This window comes from Mixophyes fleayi, chromosome 10, assembly GCF_038048845.1.
Source record: "Mixophyes fleayi isolate aMixFle1 chromosome 10, aMixFle1.hap1, whole genome shotgun sequence".
NCBI classification, from domain to species: Eukaryota; Metazoa; Chordata; class Amphibia; order Anura; family Limnodynastidae; genus Mixophyes; species Mixophyes fleayi.
In genome coordinates, this window is record NC_134411.1 from 13,237,907 (window position 1) to 13,255,229 (window position 17,323).

At 41.1% G+C, this 17,323-nt stretch overlaps 1 protein-coding gene across 1 annotated transcript in view; it reads right to left on the bottom strand.

Moving 5' to 3' along the window:
• TSPAN32 (tetraspanin 32) overlaps positions 1-14,992 on the bottom strand; it is a 30,560-nt gene extending 15,568 nt beyond the window's left edge. The window contains exons 1-4 of the mRNA XM_075187887.1: positions 14,746-14,992; positions 10,255-10,369; positions 7,199-7,296; positions 991-1,065 (exon numbers count right to left, since the gene is read on the bottom strand). Of these exons, the coding sequence (XP_075043988.1) occupies positions 991-1,065; positions 7,199-7,296; positions 10,255-10,369; positions 14,746-14,811 (354 nt within the window). The 5' untranslated portion in view covers positions 14,812-14,992. The remainder of the gene's footprint in view (positions 1-990; positions 1,066-7,198; positions 7,297-10,254; positions 10,370-14,745) is intronic.
• Between the last annotated feature and the right edge of the window lie 2,331 nt (positions 14,993-17,323).

Below are 17,323 nucleotides of genomic sequence, written 5' to 3' on the forward strand. Positions count from 1 at the left end.
ACCCATTTTATTTGTTTCTCTCTACCACCCCCACACTTACTCTCTCCCTCCCATATCCCTGCGCTCTGTTTCCAGGCAGGAATGTGAACAGGCATTATTAATCAGAGAGAAGTATCCGCAGAGGCTTATTCATCACTTCTTAGTGACACAGATCAATACATTGGCGTGCAGCTCTCGGAATAAAATATGTAATACTCTCACATTGGAATTAAATGTGTAATACGTCCATATTCTTATATAACAAACCTTCCAAATCTTTGGAATAGTGTACATGACTGCATAAATATAGATATAAAGATAGATATATTTTTTTTCTAGAGATCTTTGGAGCCACAAGGTAAATATGCTTTGTAAGAGAGCCTTAGCTTTCTACGGTAATCCTGGCATGGGTCTTGGTAGCAGAGTATTGATAAGAGGGTGGGCCAAAACGACTTCCTGTGCAAGGATGTGATATTTATTATAGGGAAAAAAGCTTTGTCCTATACAGCAAGAGGTTACCGCTGGTAAGATTTTCTGGCTTTCACTGACGATAATCTATTTAACAAGAATCTAAAGTTCTATTTTCACCATCTCAGGGTGGTGATAACAGAAGAAAATTAAATTTAAAAATGCTTTATTATTTTAATAAAGTTTTTTTTCAGTGCAAATAGTTTTAAAATATTTCGTTATCGTTTATATGTTCAATCTTTTTTTAACTGACAGCGTGTGCTGGAGAGACAGCTCGTGCACAAGTGTATCGGCAAAGACGGCGGAGCGTTAATCCTTACCGCTCCGCGCCAGTATCGCAGAGGAAGGCGAGATTTTATTGACAAATTGAGGAATTCTTTTTAGGTCCTTTTGTTTATATAGGCACTTTATTGTATATTTATTTTTCTTTCTTACTGTCGACGATATATTTTTAGTCCGGCAATTCAATATTTGTTTATTTTCATTTCCTTGCATTATATATGATAAATATTGACAAGTATGACAGCACAATGAGTTATATACCTGGCTCTCACACATATGTGTCCAGGTCAATCCAGCCATGAGTGTACAGAACAGGAAGCCAAACCCAATGAATGCCTGCAGAAAAGGAAAAGACTCTTAAATACATCATCTAAAAATAACGACATTTACCTTGTTACAAGATTTCTCCAGACAGCTGCTGTAGAAAGGGCACTTCCTTTTCTGTAGATCTGGAGTCAACGGGTAATGATGCCACCTAGTGGCCAAAGTGAGTGTTGCGGTATGACTCAGTCCCAAGTATCACAAACCACACATGCAATAGCATTACTTTACTGCTCACACAGAATCACAACACACAGTGAGAACACAATCACTGTATTAAAAAGTATCACTAGACACTTCAACTTTAGGTATTAAAAAAGTGGACTGGATGCCTCATACTTGCCAACTTTCCCAGAATGTCCGGGAGACTCCAGAAATCTGGGTCGGTCTCCCGGGCAATTCTCCCGATTCCCGCCCGGCTCTGCAAATTAAACGGAGGAGGGCGGGGCTTAGTGGTGATGTGCACACGTCATTGTGGCCCCATCCCCTATTTTTATTGGCCGAAGGAAGTGATGACTGTTTTGGGGGCGGGGCTAACAACGCAATTCTTCGAGCCACGCCCCCACACACCCACCTGCCTCACGGACCTCCCAGGACACAAGTTGCCAATGTTGGCAGCTATGATGTATATGCACTTATTCAGTGTGTTAGGCACCCCCTAACCTAATGGTAGTGCAGAAGAGTCAGGTCATTGTTTCCATGGAATTCCAAACCAAGAACTACAGATCTACTGAGCACAGTAACGGTGTTACCATCACCATGTGTGTGACAGTGTCATGACTTTCACTGCCCAGGTCTGATCATACTTTTACTGGCTCAGTCACTTATTTAAATTCAAATAATTTGCAGAGTTATCCGACACCCACATAGGCAAACCGAGGGGGGTTTCCTAGTGTCCGGAAACCCCCTCCAAGCCTGGGGCACTGTATAATTGAGGTGGCTGGACCCTGCTCCCGCTTCACACAGCTATGCTTGAAAAGGGAGAGCTGAGGGTACCTAACAGTAGTGCACGCAGCATTGCCCATGTATATTATGGGGATAGGAGGAGTTGAAGAGCAACCAAGCACTGTCTAAAATTATAGCTACGCCCCCATGAATGCTGGTCACGCCCACTGGCGGCATGGTGTGGAAATCCCCCTCTACAAATCCTGCGTTTGCCCCTGACCCACTGGTCTGTCAAAGCAAAGGGTAAGAGTAGCAGCTTGCCTCTCAACTGCCAGGAAAGCAGCCTAAAACAGTTGCCCTAGTGACATTTTGATTAAAAAGAAAAGAGAATACCGTATATACTCGAGTATAAGTCGACCCGAATATAAGCCGAGGCACCTAATTTTACCACAAAAACTGGGAAAACTTATTGACTCGAGTATAAGCCTAGGGTGGGAAATGCAGCAGCTACTGGTACATTTCAAAAATAAAAATAGATACCAATAAATTTACATTAATAAAATGTATTGGCTAATTAATATATTGTATCAGTGCATAGATGGATCATAGGCTGAATAGGAATAACACATGTACTTTAATCTAACATAAAAAAAACTAATTAAATAACATAAAAACCGTAATTAAAAATAATGATTTGAAACCATAGCACAGTCCGCTTGTGCATAATAATAAACAGTATTAGTGTTGATGGTGGTGTTAATGTCCAGAAATCTAACAATAATGTCCAGTATTCTAAAGAATAATAAAAATAGATGTCCGTATAGGTAAATGGCAATAACGGGATCCAGGGATCCAATGAGCTGTTCAATATTGGACCATCAAAGGAGGCACAATACTTGCGATTGATCCTTAATATACCTAAAGATGCAGCCAGTGGATGAGCGGTGACGTCCCACTAGTCCCAGACGTTGCACAGCGGCTGTAATCCGCATGGTCTCAGTCAGAATGGCTTGCGTTCCACAGTGGAACACATGTGACGATATCCGGAAGTGGGCATCTAATCAGATGTTATTGGTTGGTTCTTTTCATTGTGGTCCTGGAGCATAACTCGAGTATAAGCCGAGGGGGGGCTTTTCCAGCACAAAAAATGTGCTGAAAAACTCGGCTTATACTCGAGTATATACGGTAAATAGAACAGGAACTGTGACTTTAAACACCTTTATTACAATATTTATTTTGTAAAGATGTATATATTATTTTTTATATCTCAGGTGGCATTGTTTATTATTTGGAAAGTGTTATTTTGTGAATGAAGCAGTTTATTATTATTTTATTTTTCTATTTAGAGGATAATTCAGTTTAATTCCACCTCTTCCTTCTCCCCTTCATCTGAGCAGTTTTCCCTGGACTCTGTCATTTGTCACACACTGTGTTATACTTCTGAGAGACGGAGCAATAAGAAGCCGAAAGTACAGAGCTTGCAGTGGCCTATTGGCCTTCCTGCCCACACCTATTTTTGGCAATCAAGTAGCACTCTCACGATTAACCAGGAGTGTTGCTTTACATAGTTCACATAAAACGGTCGCATATGTATTGCATACTTGCCAACTCTCCGGGAGACTCTTCGGGTCATTCTCACGGACTTCCGGGAGAGCTGGCAAATCTCCTGCATCCCACCGTTGCTGTCTGAAAATGACGCGATTTGCGGTGAATCGCGTCATTTAGGCCTCGCCCACAAGACAAAATGACATTTCTGTCGTGGGGGCGGGGCCAAATGGCCCGCCCCCACCCGTCCTCCCACCACGCCCCTTTCCTGGAAAGAACTTGCCGAAAGTAGGCAAGTGTGATGTATTGCATTGCCCCAAAGCACCGTGTAACATTACATTGTTACGAGTCTGGTAAAATGGGTGGCTCTGGTCTAAAGCCTAGACATCATCATCATCATCATCATTTATTTATATAGCACCACTAATTCCGCAGAGCTGTACAGAGAATTCATTCACATAAGTTCCCTAACACACACACACACAGACTAGGGTTAATTTTGTTAGCAGACAATTAGCCTACCAGTATGTTTTTGGAGTGTGGGAGGAAACCGGAGCACCCGGACGAAACCCACGCAAACACGGGGAGAACATACAAACTCCTTACAGATAAAGCCATTCAGATTTGATCTAGCAGAACAGTGCTGTGCAGTCAGCCTGGCACCTGACTGGAACTATGTATTCTGGGCGGCCATATTGCTCACAGATCTATCTATTCAGTAATTGAGCAAAGACTGTGTGCCCATTTCTTGTCTCATTGCTTACTTGCTAAAATATTAGATTAGAAACTCAAGAACCCGAATGAAACTGCCTGAAAAATTCTGTTTAAAAGTACAGTGTACAACTACATAAACCTTTATATGGCATATAAAAGCTTAATAAATAGCTTAAATAATGTAAAGTGTGGTGAATTATAGGCTTAGAAATATTCACAGATGTGTTTAAGTTTTCTGTTTTTTCTTTAAAAAGACCAGTAGCGGCCACAAATGGTGACTCTTACAGTAGATTTTGTAATTTTGTTACCAGTCTGTGGTAACTACGGTTCTACAATAGCTAACGTGTGTTCAGCTTTAGTTAGCATGGATCCCATAACTGCCTTCACATAAAAAAATAATAAAAGGAAAAGCAAAGTTTGAGTAACACATAAATCCTCCTGGAGACTTTCTTCATCGGGATTTTAAAATTGCCCCCCCTCCCCATTTAAGATGTAAGGGGTCCCTCTTCTGGGATCCCCTTCTTCTGTGCCTGAGGAGGTCCCACACCAAAAGGGAATGGGGGGCTCAATTTGCAGAAGTTGCCGTATTGCAGCATATGTCAAAGTAAACCTCATTATGCTAATTTCATCCCGCAACGTGATTATATCAGACTGGTAACTCATAGTTGCCTACTCTCCCGGAATGTTCGGGAGACTCCCAAATTTTTGGGAGTTCTCCCGGACTCCCGAGAGAGCAGGCAAAAATCCTGGCAAGTAGGCAAGTATGTGGTAACCATTAGCAAGGGGGCTATGTAGTGTGACCTTATGGCGGGAGGTAGGTCCAATATTGCGTCTTGCTGCTTTAAGCTCTGGGAATTTGGTCCACTTTCATGAGGCACGCTTTCATCAGGGTTCATCCATATAGCAGAGTAAGGAGGTGCCAGGGAATTGACCTCAACTATACATATGGGGTGAGAAATTAAATTTAAAATCCCTTTTTAGCAATTACCCTTTAAGTGCTCCTGATTTCAAATGCGAGGATAAGTGAACAGACAGCAGAACTTTTTTATTCTTATTATCTATCAATATCTATTTTTCCCAGAATGGTAAATAAATGGCTTTAATGCAACAGCCCTGTTGGTTCAGGATACCTTAATTCATGATGCATCTGGAGCACTGTGGCATATTGCCCAGTAGATGGCAGTGCAGGTTTAAAGGACTGGTTGCTACTAACACTTACATTGCTTAATCCACTAATAGTTTATTACAGAATGTGTATATCTGTAGCTCCACTCACACAACCATAATAACCACAACACATAATTTTGTCCCTCACCTATAAAATTCACCTGCATACACCTTTTCATAGTTGTCTTGGGTTTTGAAGGTTTAAGAGCTGATGCAGAGTTGCAAAATTGGAGTAAGTAATTCATACTTGCCGACTTCCTCAAGTAGGCGTGTGGGAGCTGCCTGAGGAAGGTGGCCGTTTCAGGGGTGGGGCTATGCAAATCACGTCCTTTTTGCCCGCCCCAGCGACGTAATGATGCAAACGCTACATTTTACAGGGGCCAAATGCTGTGATTCCCTGAGAATTGCGGCATTTTGTATCTAATTCTGCCCACTTCACTAGGAAGTGGGGGTATATTTACTAAACTGCAGTTTTGAAAAAGTGGAGATGTTGCCTATAGCAACCAATCAGGTTCTAGGTGTCATTATGTAGAATGTACTAAATAAATGATAACTAGAATCTGATTGGCTGCTATAGGCAACATCTCCTCTTTTTCAGACCCGCAGTTTAATAAATATACCGCCTGGACTTATCGCTGAAAAACAATCCCTGTTGGTTTGGTGAACAGGAAAGTACTGTACCATCAGTAGTGTACTATCAAGTCAAGTTCATATCCCTTGTGCTAGCATCACCATAACTGTCCTCGGGTATTGCTGTATTGCTGTGATCCTATCTAGCTGTAATTGATGCTAAGTGATCTAACAGCTGAGTGTATAGAAGAGAGAGAGGGAAAGAGAGAGAGAGAGAGAGAGAGAGAGAGAGAGAGAGAGAGAGAGAGTGACCCTATGCTGAAATAGAGAGAACGTCAGCTCTTAAGACCATCTGTGTGAGTCATTGCCTTTATGTTTGTTGTAAATTGGAACTATGCAGGAGAGAAAAGAATTATAAATAAACTGTGCCTTCATTTCATCCTGAGAATTGGTCTGGTGTCCGTTCTTCACAACAGCTATGTTTGTACTGCGCTACCACACCTGTGTAGGCAGCTCATCAAGAATGACTATTTTACTAGACCTGCAGGGGCACGCCGCATCATTCATTTCATATTAAGCCCACCAAAGACTTAGATGAAAAATCCTGAACCAGCCTCAGAGAGACCAGAGGTAGGTAGATGCAAAGGGGGTGCACCTACACCACACTGGCAGCTACATTTACATGACAACTTCTAGGAACAAATCTTTGAAACCTGGGACGTCCCTGGGAAAGTTTCTGTTGTTTAATTATGACCAACTGACCAGCATAATTCTTATACTGTATATTATAAGCAATGCAAACAGTATACCCATTATCAGTAAACATACAGTGCATAGCACTTAGATACACTGCTTGGCAAGTGTCCCTGGAAATGATTGCATGCTATACATCATCATCATCAATTTATATAGCGTCACTAATTCCACAGCGCTGTACAGAGAACTCATTCAGATCAGTCCCTGCCCTATTGAGCTTACAGTCTAAATTCCCTAATACACACACACACACACAGACTAGGGTCAATTTTGATAGCAGCAAATGAACCTACTAGTATGTTTTTGGAGTGTGGGAGGAAACCAGAGCACCCGGAGGAAACCCACGCAAACAGAGGGAGAACATACAAACTCCTCACAGATAAGGCCATGGTCGGGAATTGAACTCATGACCCCAGCACTGTGAGGTAGAAGTGCTAACCACTAAGCCACCATGCAGCCTATACATCTTGCTCTGCTCAAGTAGACCCTTCCCCAAATGGTTTTCACTTACAACTGCCATGAGGTGCTGGGACTCTCGCAGAACTGAGAGGGTGCTGAGTAAAACACAAAGAAGGAGTAAGGCGCAGACCCCGCTGCCGTACAATACCACTGAGGAGAGAAGAGGGGGTTAAACATTATATATAGAAAACGTGCAGAGCTCTTCATGGTATCTGTTCAAAGTTTTACATAAACACTGCTTACTAAAAACATCATATATCATTTGTACTCACTAACGCTTCTGTCTTCACATTAACGAGAGCCCCCACCATGCAATACAGTGCTTATTACTACCCATATGATAGATAAGGTATCAGTGTGTATGTGGTAATGATTGATAGATTATGTGTTAATCTGCTTGTCCAACACTTCCTGACTGAGCTACATCTATAACTGCAATCTCCCATCTGCAGGGTGACTGCCCGCACACAACCAAACCTTCCTTGTACTCACAGAAAGTGTTTTGCTATCAAACATTATTAAACTGTAAATGCACTGAGTTGTGTAGATCATTAGAAAGTATTATGCCTGTAATATGGCTGTTATATTTGCTATGCAATAATAGTCATCTACGAGACAGAAGAAAAGTTAAACCTCAAATATTATTTCTGATGATGAACTGCAATGTTAAGCCGTTTTCCTAGCATCTCAGGTTACTCATGAAATAATTTATTACTTGGTCACTGGATCTTCCAAAATGTCTTAGAAAATCCATTCTCTGTATATTAAGTTGAGTGACAGTAAATAGATTTCCTTGTTGGCAGCTATGCTACTGTGCATTAGACTTCTACGTTAATTGCTCATATTTCAATTTGTAAAAACATTAACTACGAGAGCTGAGCATTAACTGCCAAGCAATCTGTATTGCTATCTGTATTTTAAGTGCTCGTACACATAGGCCTTTTTAAACAACGCTAGATGAATGCAATATACAAAATATTCAATTTGTCATTGCATTCAAAATGAGTTAATAATGAGCTAAAGAGCCTCTCTCGAAGCTTGCCTGCAGCGGTCAGTGTGCTCTAAAGCATCCTGACAGGTGCTTACTAAATGCTTAGAAAGGGTCTATTTATCATGAGCATTCTGCATATCACAGCAATAGAAAATCTTCTATCAGGCAATTTCTCAAAAAAAAAAAAAATGCTAGTGGGGCAGTTTGAGCGATACTCAGCTCCCCGCTACACTGCCTGGCAGAGGTAAGAGGAGTCTACCCGCTCACCAGGCTAGTCTGGTGTTAGTCTGGGTGTGCGCATTGGAACTGGAAATCCTGAATTTGCCTTGAAGTTCTGGGGGTAAATGTATCATGGTCCGTTTTTTTCAACTTGCCGGAAATCGGCGAGTTTACAGCTAAAATTTAAAGCGGCGCTGGCTTGTAAAGGCAAGTGTGCCTTTACAAGCCAGCCCCGCTTTAAATTTTAGTTGTAAACTCGCCGATTTCCGGCGAGTTGAAAAAACCAGACCATGGTACATTTACCCCCTGGAGTCAGTACAAAAAAAAGTTAGAGAAAAAAAAAAAATTGTAAAAAAACCCAAAAACTTTTATAAAAAAAAGAAAAAAGAGAAAGAATGCATTATTTTAATAAAAAAACATTTTTTCTTGATCTGTCCTGAGATGGTCAGAGGACTGCAGCGGTACTTGTCCGTGTTAAATAGGCTATTGCCATTGATAGGTGGTGATAGACTTCACAGGCCAGGGGGCTTTGATAAATAGGAAAAATCCTAGCTAAAGTCTGGTGAAAACTCCCATTTTCACCACATCTAGGGGTTTTCTCCTATTGATAAATAGACCCCTAAATGAGTTTTCCCATACAGAACAGATGGCCCTGTCCCAGAGGACAAATGTGCCTTAAAGTACAAACTTGATGGTGGCTTTATAATCATTTTATGCAAGATAAAATGTGTATGCCATTCAGAGTAATGTGGTAGATTACTAAGTAATTAGTACTCTGCCCTATTACATACTGCCTGTAGGTGGCAGACATTGTGGTGTATTTGACTACAGTGGCGCAGAAACCCCTCCCCTCCGGGAACCAACGGTACTCCACAGCAGCCGCGGCGCTGTCAAAGAAGCGTCCGGCGGCAGTGCTGTATTGTAGTATAATACAGCACTGCCGCGGATGCTTCTTGACAGCGCCGCGGCTGCTGTAGAATTCAGACTCGCTGAAATGGAGCTGCTGCGCATGCGCAAACCCCCCCTTCTAAATCCTGCGTTCGCCTCTGGACTATATGATGGTGTGAAGGGGGCTCCATCACTATTTTGCTATGGGACCCAGACATTTCTAGTTATGCCCATTACACTGTACAAAGCCATGTTGTGCAAGGCTGTTTCACAGGTCTGAGGAGGGCTGTAGAGGGACTTGGTGGTGTGGGTGGAGCTTGTGGTGTGGGTGGAGCTCAAAGTGTTCTTGTGGACAGGTGGAACAAGGAAGAGTTCAGTCCCGGTATAACTGCAAACATTCTAAGGGGCATATTCAGTTGTTGGCGAAAATGGCAAAAATCTCATGGCGCACGCACTATTACCGTTATTACGGTAATAGTGCGCGTAAATACCGTTACTACGGTAGTTTTCTCACTGGATTTCAGCTCGCTGCTCCCTGAGCGGCGAGCTGAAATCCAGCTTACTATTACCGTAATGACGGTAATAGTTTTAACGCCGCGGGGATATTCAAACATTTGAATATGCCCCTAAGTTGTTAGAGTGACTGTAGATGAGAGGTACCTGCCCTGTATAAAGACTTATTGACACAAAGAATAGTACGTGTCCTAGTTGCACACCTTATAGAGAGGGCCAGAAAATTCCCTGTGGGGCTACGGTTATTCTTTTTGTTGTCTTTTCTCTATTTTAATTAAACATTTGCTATATATAAAGCAATGTTTAGGTTCCCTGGAGGATTGCGGCCATACAATGCACCTACACCTTATCACTGACCGTGAAATAACCGCACCTACATCACAAACCTGCCCAGCACCAGCCAGCAAATCATAAGGTAGAAAAGAGAGATATAATGAAAGTGATCTAATGAGAGACAATGGAGACTGAGAACAAGGTAGCCGTTCAGTGGTACTTACTTGTATGGTGTAGGTCTCTGGCCACACTCCCGGAGGGTGTAGCGCCTGTCAGTATGGTGAACTGAGGGCCCAATCCTGTTATTACTGTCATAATGCCGCACGCCACTGCCAAGAGCTAAAATAAGAGACACACATGCCCATGTCATTTCACTACAGTACAAATACGTACTATATGTCATATTAAAAGATAAGCAATCACTACTTATACTTAGAATATTTGGGGTGCACAAGAAAAAGGTACTGTAACCCATAGCAGTCAAAAATAAATAAATAAGACTTATGGGTATATTTACTAAACTGCGGGTTTGAAAAAGTGGAGATGTTGCCTATAGCAACCAATCAGATTCTAGCTGTCATTTTGTAGAATGCACTAGATAAATGAAAGCTAGAATCTGGTTGGTTGCTATAGGCAACATCTCCACTTCTCAAAACCCGCAGTTTAGTAAATCTAGTCCCTAGTATCTGATTGACTGCTTTGGGATATAGCACAATTTCCAATGCACCACTTTTCATACATATCCTCCCAATGTTTCATAGAAATATGTTTGTTGAAAAGAGCTTCTTAGAAATACTTTAAAGTTTAAAGCATCTCTATGACAGGGAAAGGTCCATATTTTATTCAGCAAGAAGATCTCTACAAAAAAAATATAGTAAAGTCCGATAGGGCCAGTCATGTATTCCAATATTTTAGGACAACCTGGACAGTCTTTATTATGTGTCACTTCTGTGTGTTTAATGGTTTTTATTACATTGGTGGAAGTGCACCAAGAATAACGTATTTCGGCAGAAGTGCAGCTGAAGGTTAAACTGTGTCCCGTTATACATATGGGGATGAGACCGATCTCCAGGACCTCAGACGTAGCAGAGAATTAAAAGCATTTTCTGGGGAGTAAAAGGATGTGCACTGTCTGTCCCACAATACAGGGAATGCCCTTTACTCCCCCTTATCTCATTTAAATATCCCATCCTGCCACGCCTCAGACTGGGTGGGTGTAAATGATTGACCTGTGAAGATGTGTTTTATTTACCTGATTCGGTTTACATATTTTTCACACAGGTGCATTTATGTTTGGAAAACATCATATTTGCAACAATTTTTTTTTCTAATACGAAAGTAAAGGTGACTGTGGAATCTCTATTGTTGATACCTATGAAGTTATCACCCACCTTCTTGCATGTATTGGTGATTATTTCATCATCATCGTCATCATCATCATTTATTTATATAGCGCCACTAATTCCGCAGCGCTGGGCTTACAGTCTAAATTCCCTAACATACACACAGACAGATTAGGGTCAATTTGTTAGTAGCCAATTAACCTACCAGTATGTTTTTGGAGTGTGGGAGGAAACCGGAGCACCCGGAGGAAACCCACGCAAACACGGGAGAACATACAAACTCCACACAGATAAGGCCATGGTTGGGAATTGAACTCAAAACCCCAGTGCTGTGAGGCAGAAGTGCTAACCACTTAGCCACCGTGTTGCCCTCCGCAGCTGCAAAACAGTTTGTACCTCAGAAAATGGTGAAAAAACTATATCATCTCTAAGGTTGGTGCTGGGAAAAGTTACACTTTTATGGCAGCTTTTGGCCAAACAAAAAATAAATATGTTTGCAATTTATTATTATTTTATCGTCATGGCAGCTGAATGATACTCAGTTGCTATAGCACAATAAAATATCCAGAATGATAAGAGTTCCTTTTTCATCTATGGAGTATGCACAGAGGCCCAGAACTGTTTAAACAAAATACATTTTTTTTTTTTTTTAAAAAACCCTCAAATATGTTATATATAAAAAATAAGGCAAATATATTATAAAAGTTATATTATATCTTTCTGCTCCGCCCAGAAAATAATATTTCTATCAATATTATATATGCAGATAACTCTATGATGCATAGGAAAAATCAAATATATGCCTTTTTTGACCGTTGATAAGTAGAGCCCTTTGTTTTAAACACAGAAAACTCATTCAGAAAATATCCAGAGCAACACGTGTTACTTCAAAAAACACAGTTATTTTAATTTTTTTGTTCTTATGGTGGAGCTGAGCTTCTAGCTCCACCCATGCTCAAAGCCCCCGACATGCTCAGTAGGGCTGAACCAGTAACTCTTATCACTCTGGATATTGTTCACTGTGGCAGCTGAGTAATATTCAGCTGCCATGGCAATACAATAATGGCAAATTGTGGAAATGGTTTAAGATAAAAACCATGATAAGCAGCAATAAGAAATGACACTTTTAGTTTCAATAAACATTGATGATAAATAGCGCCTCATCATCTGTTATGTGTCCAGTCAACCAGTTGTTATAAACAAAAGAAAATATGTAATTTTCATGAATAAATTAGCTTTCTTAAATCAGCAATCCCACACTGTGAAAGGCTTTAAGAAAAATCTTGGTATTTACCATTTCCTCAGTTTATTTCTTCAGGCTGCTATATAATGATTTATAATTGTGCAGAGTGTCATGTGACTACCATGGCAATCACAGTCACATGGCACATGAAGTAGTGAGCAGAGAGGCTTTGGAACTCCCCTCTGCGCTCTGTCTGATCTGTGTACTGTAAAATCCTCCTACTCTCCATTCACATGACCTGATGAGAGCTGTGAGCCTGTGTCTGTGACTGGCAGCCATATTTTGGCCCTCCAGAGAGATTTTGAAAAGAAGACTATGATTTGTAGGAGGGCACTAAAAAATAAGACGAATCAAAAGCATGCTTAAAAGGTACTTAACTTGCTATTTAAAAGGGAAAAAAATCTTCTATGTAGGATTACTACTTTAAACAATAACTTGATGTGTTGAGGAACATTCTTGTTAAACCAAAATCCAAGTATTATATTTTTTATAATTGAATATCATGGCTTATTAAAAACAAAAAAACAGTTTTTTTGTGGGTATTCGTGGACTGCCCTGTAATTCCCACTAATGTCCCCCCAAATAAGAAATTTTTATGTGCGCATTTATTAGAATTGTGCAATAAATTAACTGTCAAAACTTAATGGCAGAACATAGGGTGTTAGAACATACAGCAAAATGAGAAAGTAACATAAGTACAAAAGTGACAAAATTATTTCAATACAAACAACAATATTACATAATTAGACAATTATGTAAGGAAAACAGTAAGAGATAGGGAGAGAGCCCTGCTCATGAGAGCTTACATTCTAGAGGACCTTTGGTGGACACAGAGAGGGAGTAACTGAGTGGGATAGAGGTGGTGGATGCAGAGGTGGAGAGTTAGGAGTTTTTAGGCAAGTTTGAAGGCTTGGAGACTGGTGGATAGTCTAATTGGGAGTTGAGTACATTCCGGAAGTTGGAAGCAGCATGTGACAAAATGGTGAGGAGATGAGGTGGTGGTCATTGGCAGAGTCGAGAGGGTGGGGGGTAGTGTGTGAGTTGAATTAGTGGAAATGAGGTTGGATATGTAGGGGGGAGAGAAGTAGCTGAGGGCTTTGAAGCTGAGGGTGAGGAGTTTGAATTGGATTCTGAAGGGATCAGGGAGCCAATGATGTGACTGGCAGAGAGGGGTAGCAGAGGTAGGAGAGGGAAAGACGAAAATGAATAGGACATCTTGAAGTGGGCAGAAATGGGAGAAATGAAGGCCAGAGAGAAGTTTACAGTAATTAATGCAAGAGATAATGATTGAGTGGATGGACCTGATCCTGGAGATATTACATGGAGGGTTTGCAAGAGGAGAGGGTGGTCCATGATGCTGAACACTGCAGAGAGGTCTAGCAGGATGATTAGGGAAAAGGAAATGACCATTAGATTTGGCAGTGAGGAGTCATTAGTGACCTTGGTGATGGCAGTTTTGGTGGAGTGGAGAGCTCAATTGAAGCAGGTCTAGGAGAGAGTGGGAGGATTTAGCCTGTTTGTGTCCCTGGCACCAAAAATAGATGGTAATCTCAAATACACGTGCAATCTGTACAGGCGCGGGCTGGCAAAGTTCAGCCCGGGGGCGTACAGGCGGCCGCATCACATGACACGCAATGCGGCCTCGTCATTGATGACTGATTGTAACATACATTAAATATTGTATTCAACGGTGGGGGGCCCAAATAGCTGTCAGACAGAGCGGCCCCGATGCCCCCCTGCCTCCCGGCCCTGCCCGCCCCTGAATCTGTACCTGAATAATGCTTTGCATGGTGCTGCATAAAGCTGTATGTACCTTGGTCACTTTTGTGTATATAACCATTTTGTCTAGGTTCAATGTTATTTAAACTGTTAGTGCTATTGTATGTAGCAATGTGTAATTCCTTTTCCTCTCATTTGCAGTGTTTATTAAATAGATAAATAACGTAAAAACAACTCCACACACACAAACACAACTTATTTTCACACAATATATTAGAGGTGTTCTATGTATATCTAATATATAATGTACAGAGATGCTAAACAAGGAAAGGTTAATATATCGTAAACAAATTAATAAGACGTTCCTCCCCAAGATGTGAGAAGGAAATGACATACAATGATCTCATTACCAGAATAAAGAGGCAGTTGACAAGGAGCTGGCATCTGGCAACTCGAACCCAGACCTTGTGTTCCATGCTTCTTCCTTCAGTGCCACACACTCTGGGCACACTGGCTCAGCTCGTGGATACAGCAATTTACACTCACTGACAAAGGTATTAACACACATGCTAAAACTAACTGAAACTGCTATATGTTAAACACATTAAGCACACTAACGAACTCCTTCCTGCTGTTGACACTGGAGATCCTGATAAGTGATAAACTGACCAGAGCAGGAACTAAGGGCATGCTGGGAAATGCAGTTTTTTTAATTTGTCTTTAAAATGCTCTCCTATTAAATGAGGAGCCTCATTCAGTTTGGGATGAATTTCCCCTATTCAGCTGTTTCATACCTTGTCCTAGATTTAAAACATTTTTCACTGGAAGGTTTGACCTATATTTTAAAGCTAGATAACTGCACAGTATAACCTCTCTAATACCAGAGTATGCAATGACCTAGCAATAGCATTGCAGATGTGGCCACAGTGCCTATAAATGGGTCCTGGCAACTTTAGCCACTAGCAATGGCTGTTCAGGCCCAAAAAATCTGCTTCTCCAGCCCCAGTGTGGTCTGTTTAACATGTAGCTGGCTTCCACATTAGGAATTAACACTAGAGAGCTGTACAATGATGCCACTTCGCAACTGTCCATCTACCGTACATAGTGCACACCGAGTCTCTGGTCTTGAGAAGTGGCAACACTATCCTTAAAGCTGCACTACCATACCATCTACTATGTAAATGTTACTAGGCTTCTCTCTACCCATAGCTGGATTCCAAACCCAATACTGGGGTGGTATGAGCAGGAGCATACAATCACAAGCCGCAATCAAGAGATGGCCTACCCCGCTCAAATCTCCGTCCGCCTCCAATTTAAAGTGACAAGTGGAATTAATTTGCTAGTTGTGTATTACATGGTCTAACAGAATTAATTAATGCTGGAGGTACCAGTGATACTGACAACACACATTAGATGTATAATTAGATGCATGGTGGCTTAGTGGTTAGCTCTTCTGCCGCACAGCGCTGGGGTCATGAGTTCAATTCCCGACCATGGCCTTATCTGTGTGGAGTTTGTATGTTCTCCCTGTGTTTGTGTGGGTTTCCTCTGGGTGCTCCGGTTTCCTCCAACACTCCAAAAATGTACTAGTAGGTTAATTGGCTGCTATCAGAAAATTGACCGTAGTCTCTCTCTCTGTCTGTGTGTGTGTGTGTGTGTGTGTGTGTGTTAGGGAATTTAGACTGTAAGCTCCAATGGGGCAGGGACTGATGTGAATGAGTTCTCTGTACAACGCTGCGGATTCAGTGGCGCTATATAAATAAATGGTGATGATGATGATGCATCATGAAGGTGCATGATTGGAAATTAAATCTATAAATTGCAATAAATATCAGAAAAGAAATCAGCTCTTAAAGTATGAACAAAAAATGGTTTAGGAATGTTTGTAATAATATAGAGTTCACCAATCCAAAGTAAACTCTAGACTTTAGTGCACTCAATATAAAAATAACAATATCATGCATCCAATGCACAGGGTGTAGTTCAGTATTGAGACACCTACTTAACACAATAACAAACAGCTCGATGCTGATGGTAGAGTGTGATGTAACAAACTGCTTGCACAATACATCTCAACCAATCACCGACGAGATACATATATAGGAAACGAAGATGAAGAGAGCAATGGTGGATCTGGTTCCCAAAGGAGTCAAATAGTAATCCAGGTACTAAGGTCAAGTATCAGTCAGCTAACTTGGCATTGTCCATCATGCTTTCCACTTGTGGGGAAAGCTGGCGTTGGCTAACGACTTCACCCTACTCATTTCACTTGCCTGCCTTCTTTGTTCAATCCATCAAAAACATCTGTGTTTTGTATGTTATAGTGTTTTACAGTACAAACCAAATGTGCTAAAATTTGCCAGCCAGGCCCTGATGATCCTTCTGAAAAGCAGACAGCGGACGACGCACATGATGAATTTAATTACCTGTTTTATTTTCTCAATTCCTATGTCAGTGATTTTTTTTTTTATAGTTGCTACTATAGATTCTCCATTTTAATCTTCTGTTTTGCTGCGCAGAACACGTCATCGCACATGTAAATAGATGTCAAAGTTATACTAATTTTACTAATTGTTATTGTTACCATTAATTGCTAACAGCGTTTCCTAACTAGTTTGGCAAAGTTTTAATAACCTCTTTTAATACTCACTTTTTTTATTATGTGCGTTCAGATTCTCTTCAACTTTCTTTGCTCCTTGTTCTTTAGATCGGACCACCCATTTTGAATCTGAAACTTTATTCTTTTTTTACCAAGTTTTTCGCGTAGCAGAGTTAGGAGTTTTTGCATAGTTAGTTCCTTTCGGTGATTGACTTTTCAGTATTTCTTCTTTTGACAGTCATAGTCGTGTTGGTCCAACACTCTCACCATCATCTCCAGCTCCCTTGGACTCATTGTTTTGCTCTTTTAAACTCCTCCAATTGCATCGCTTCTTCTTCTCCATCCCCCTCCACCCCTCCATCACTTCTTACTTTCACCTCTTCATCCAT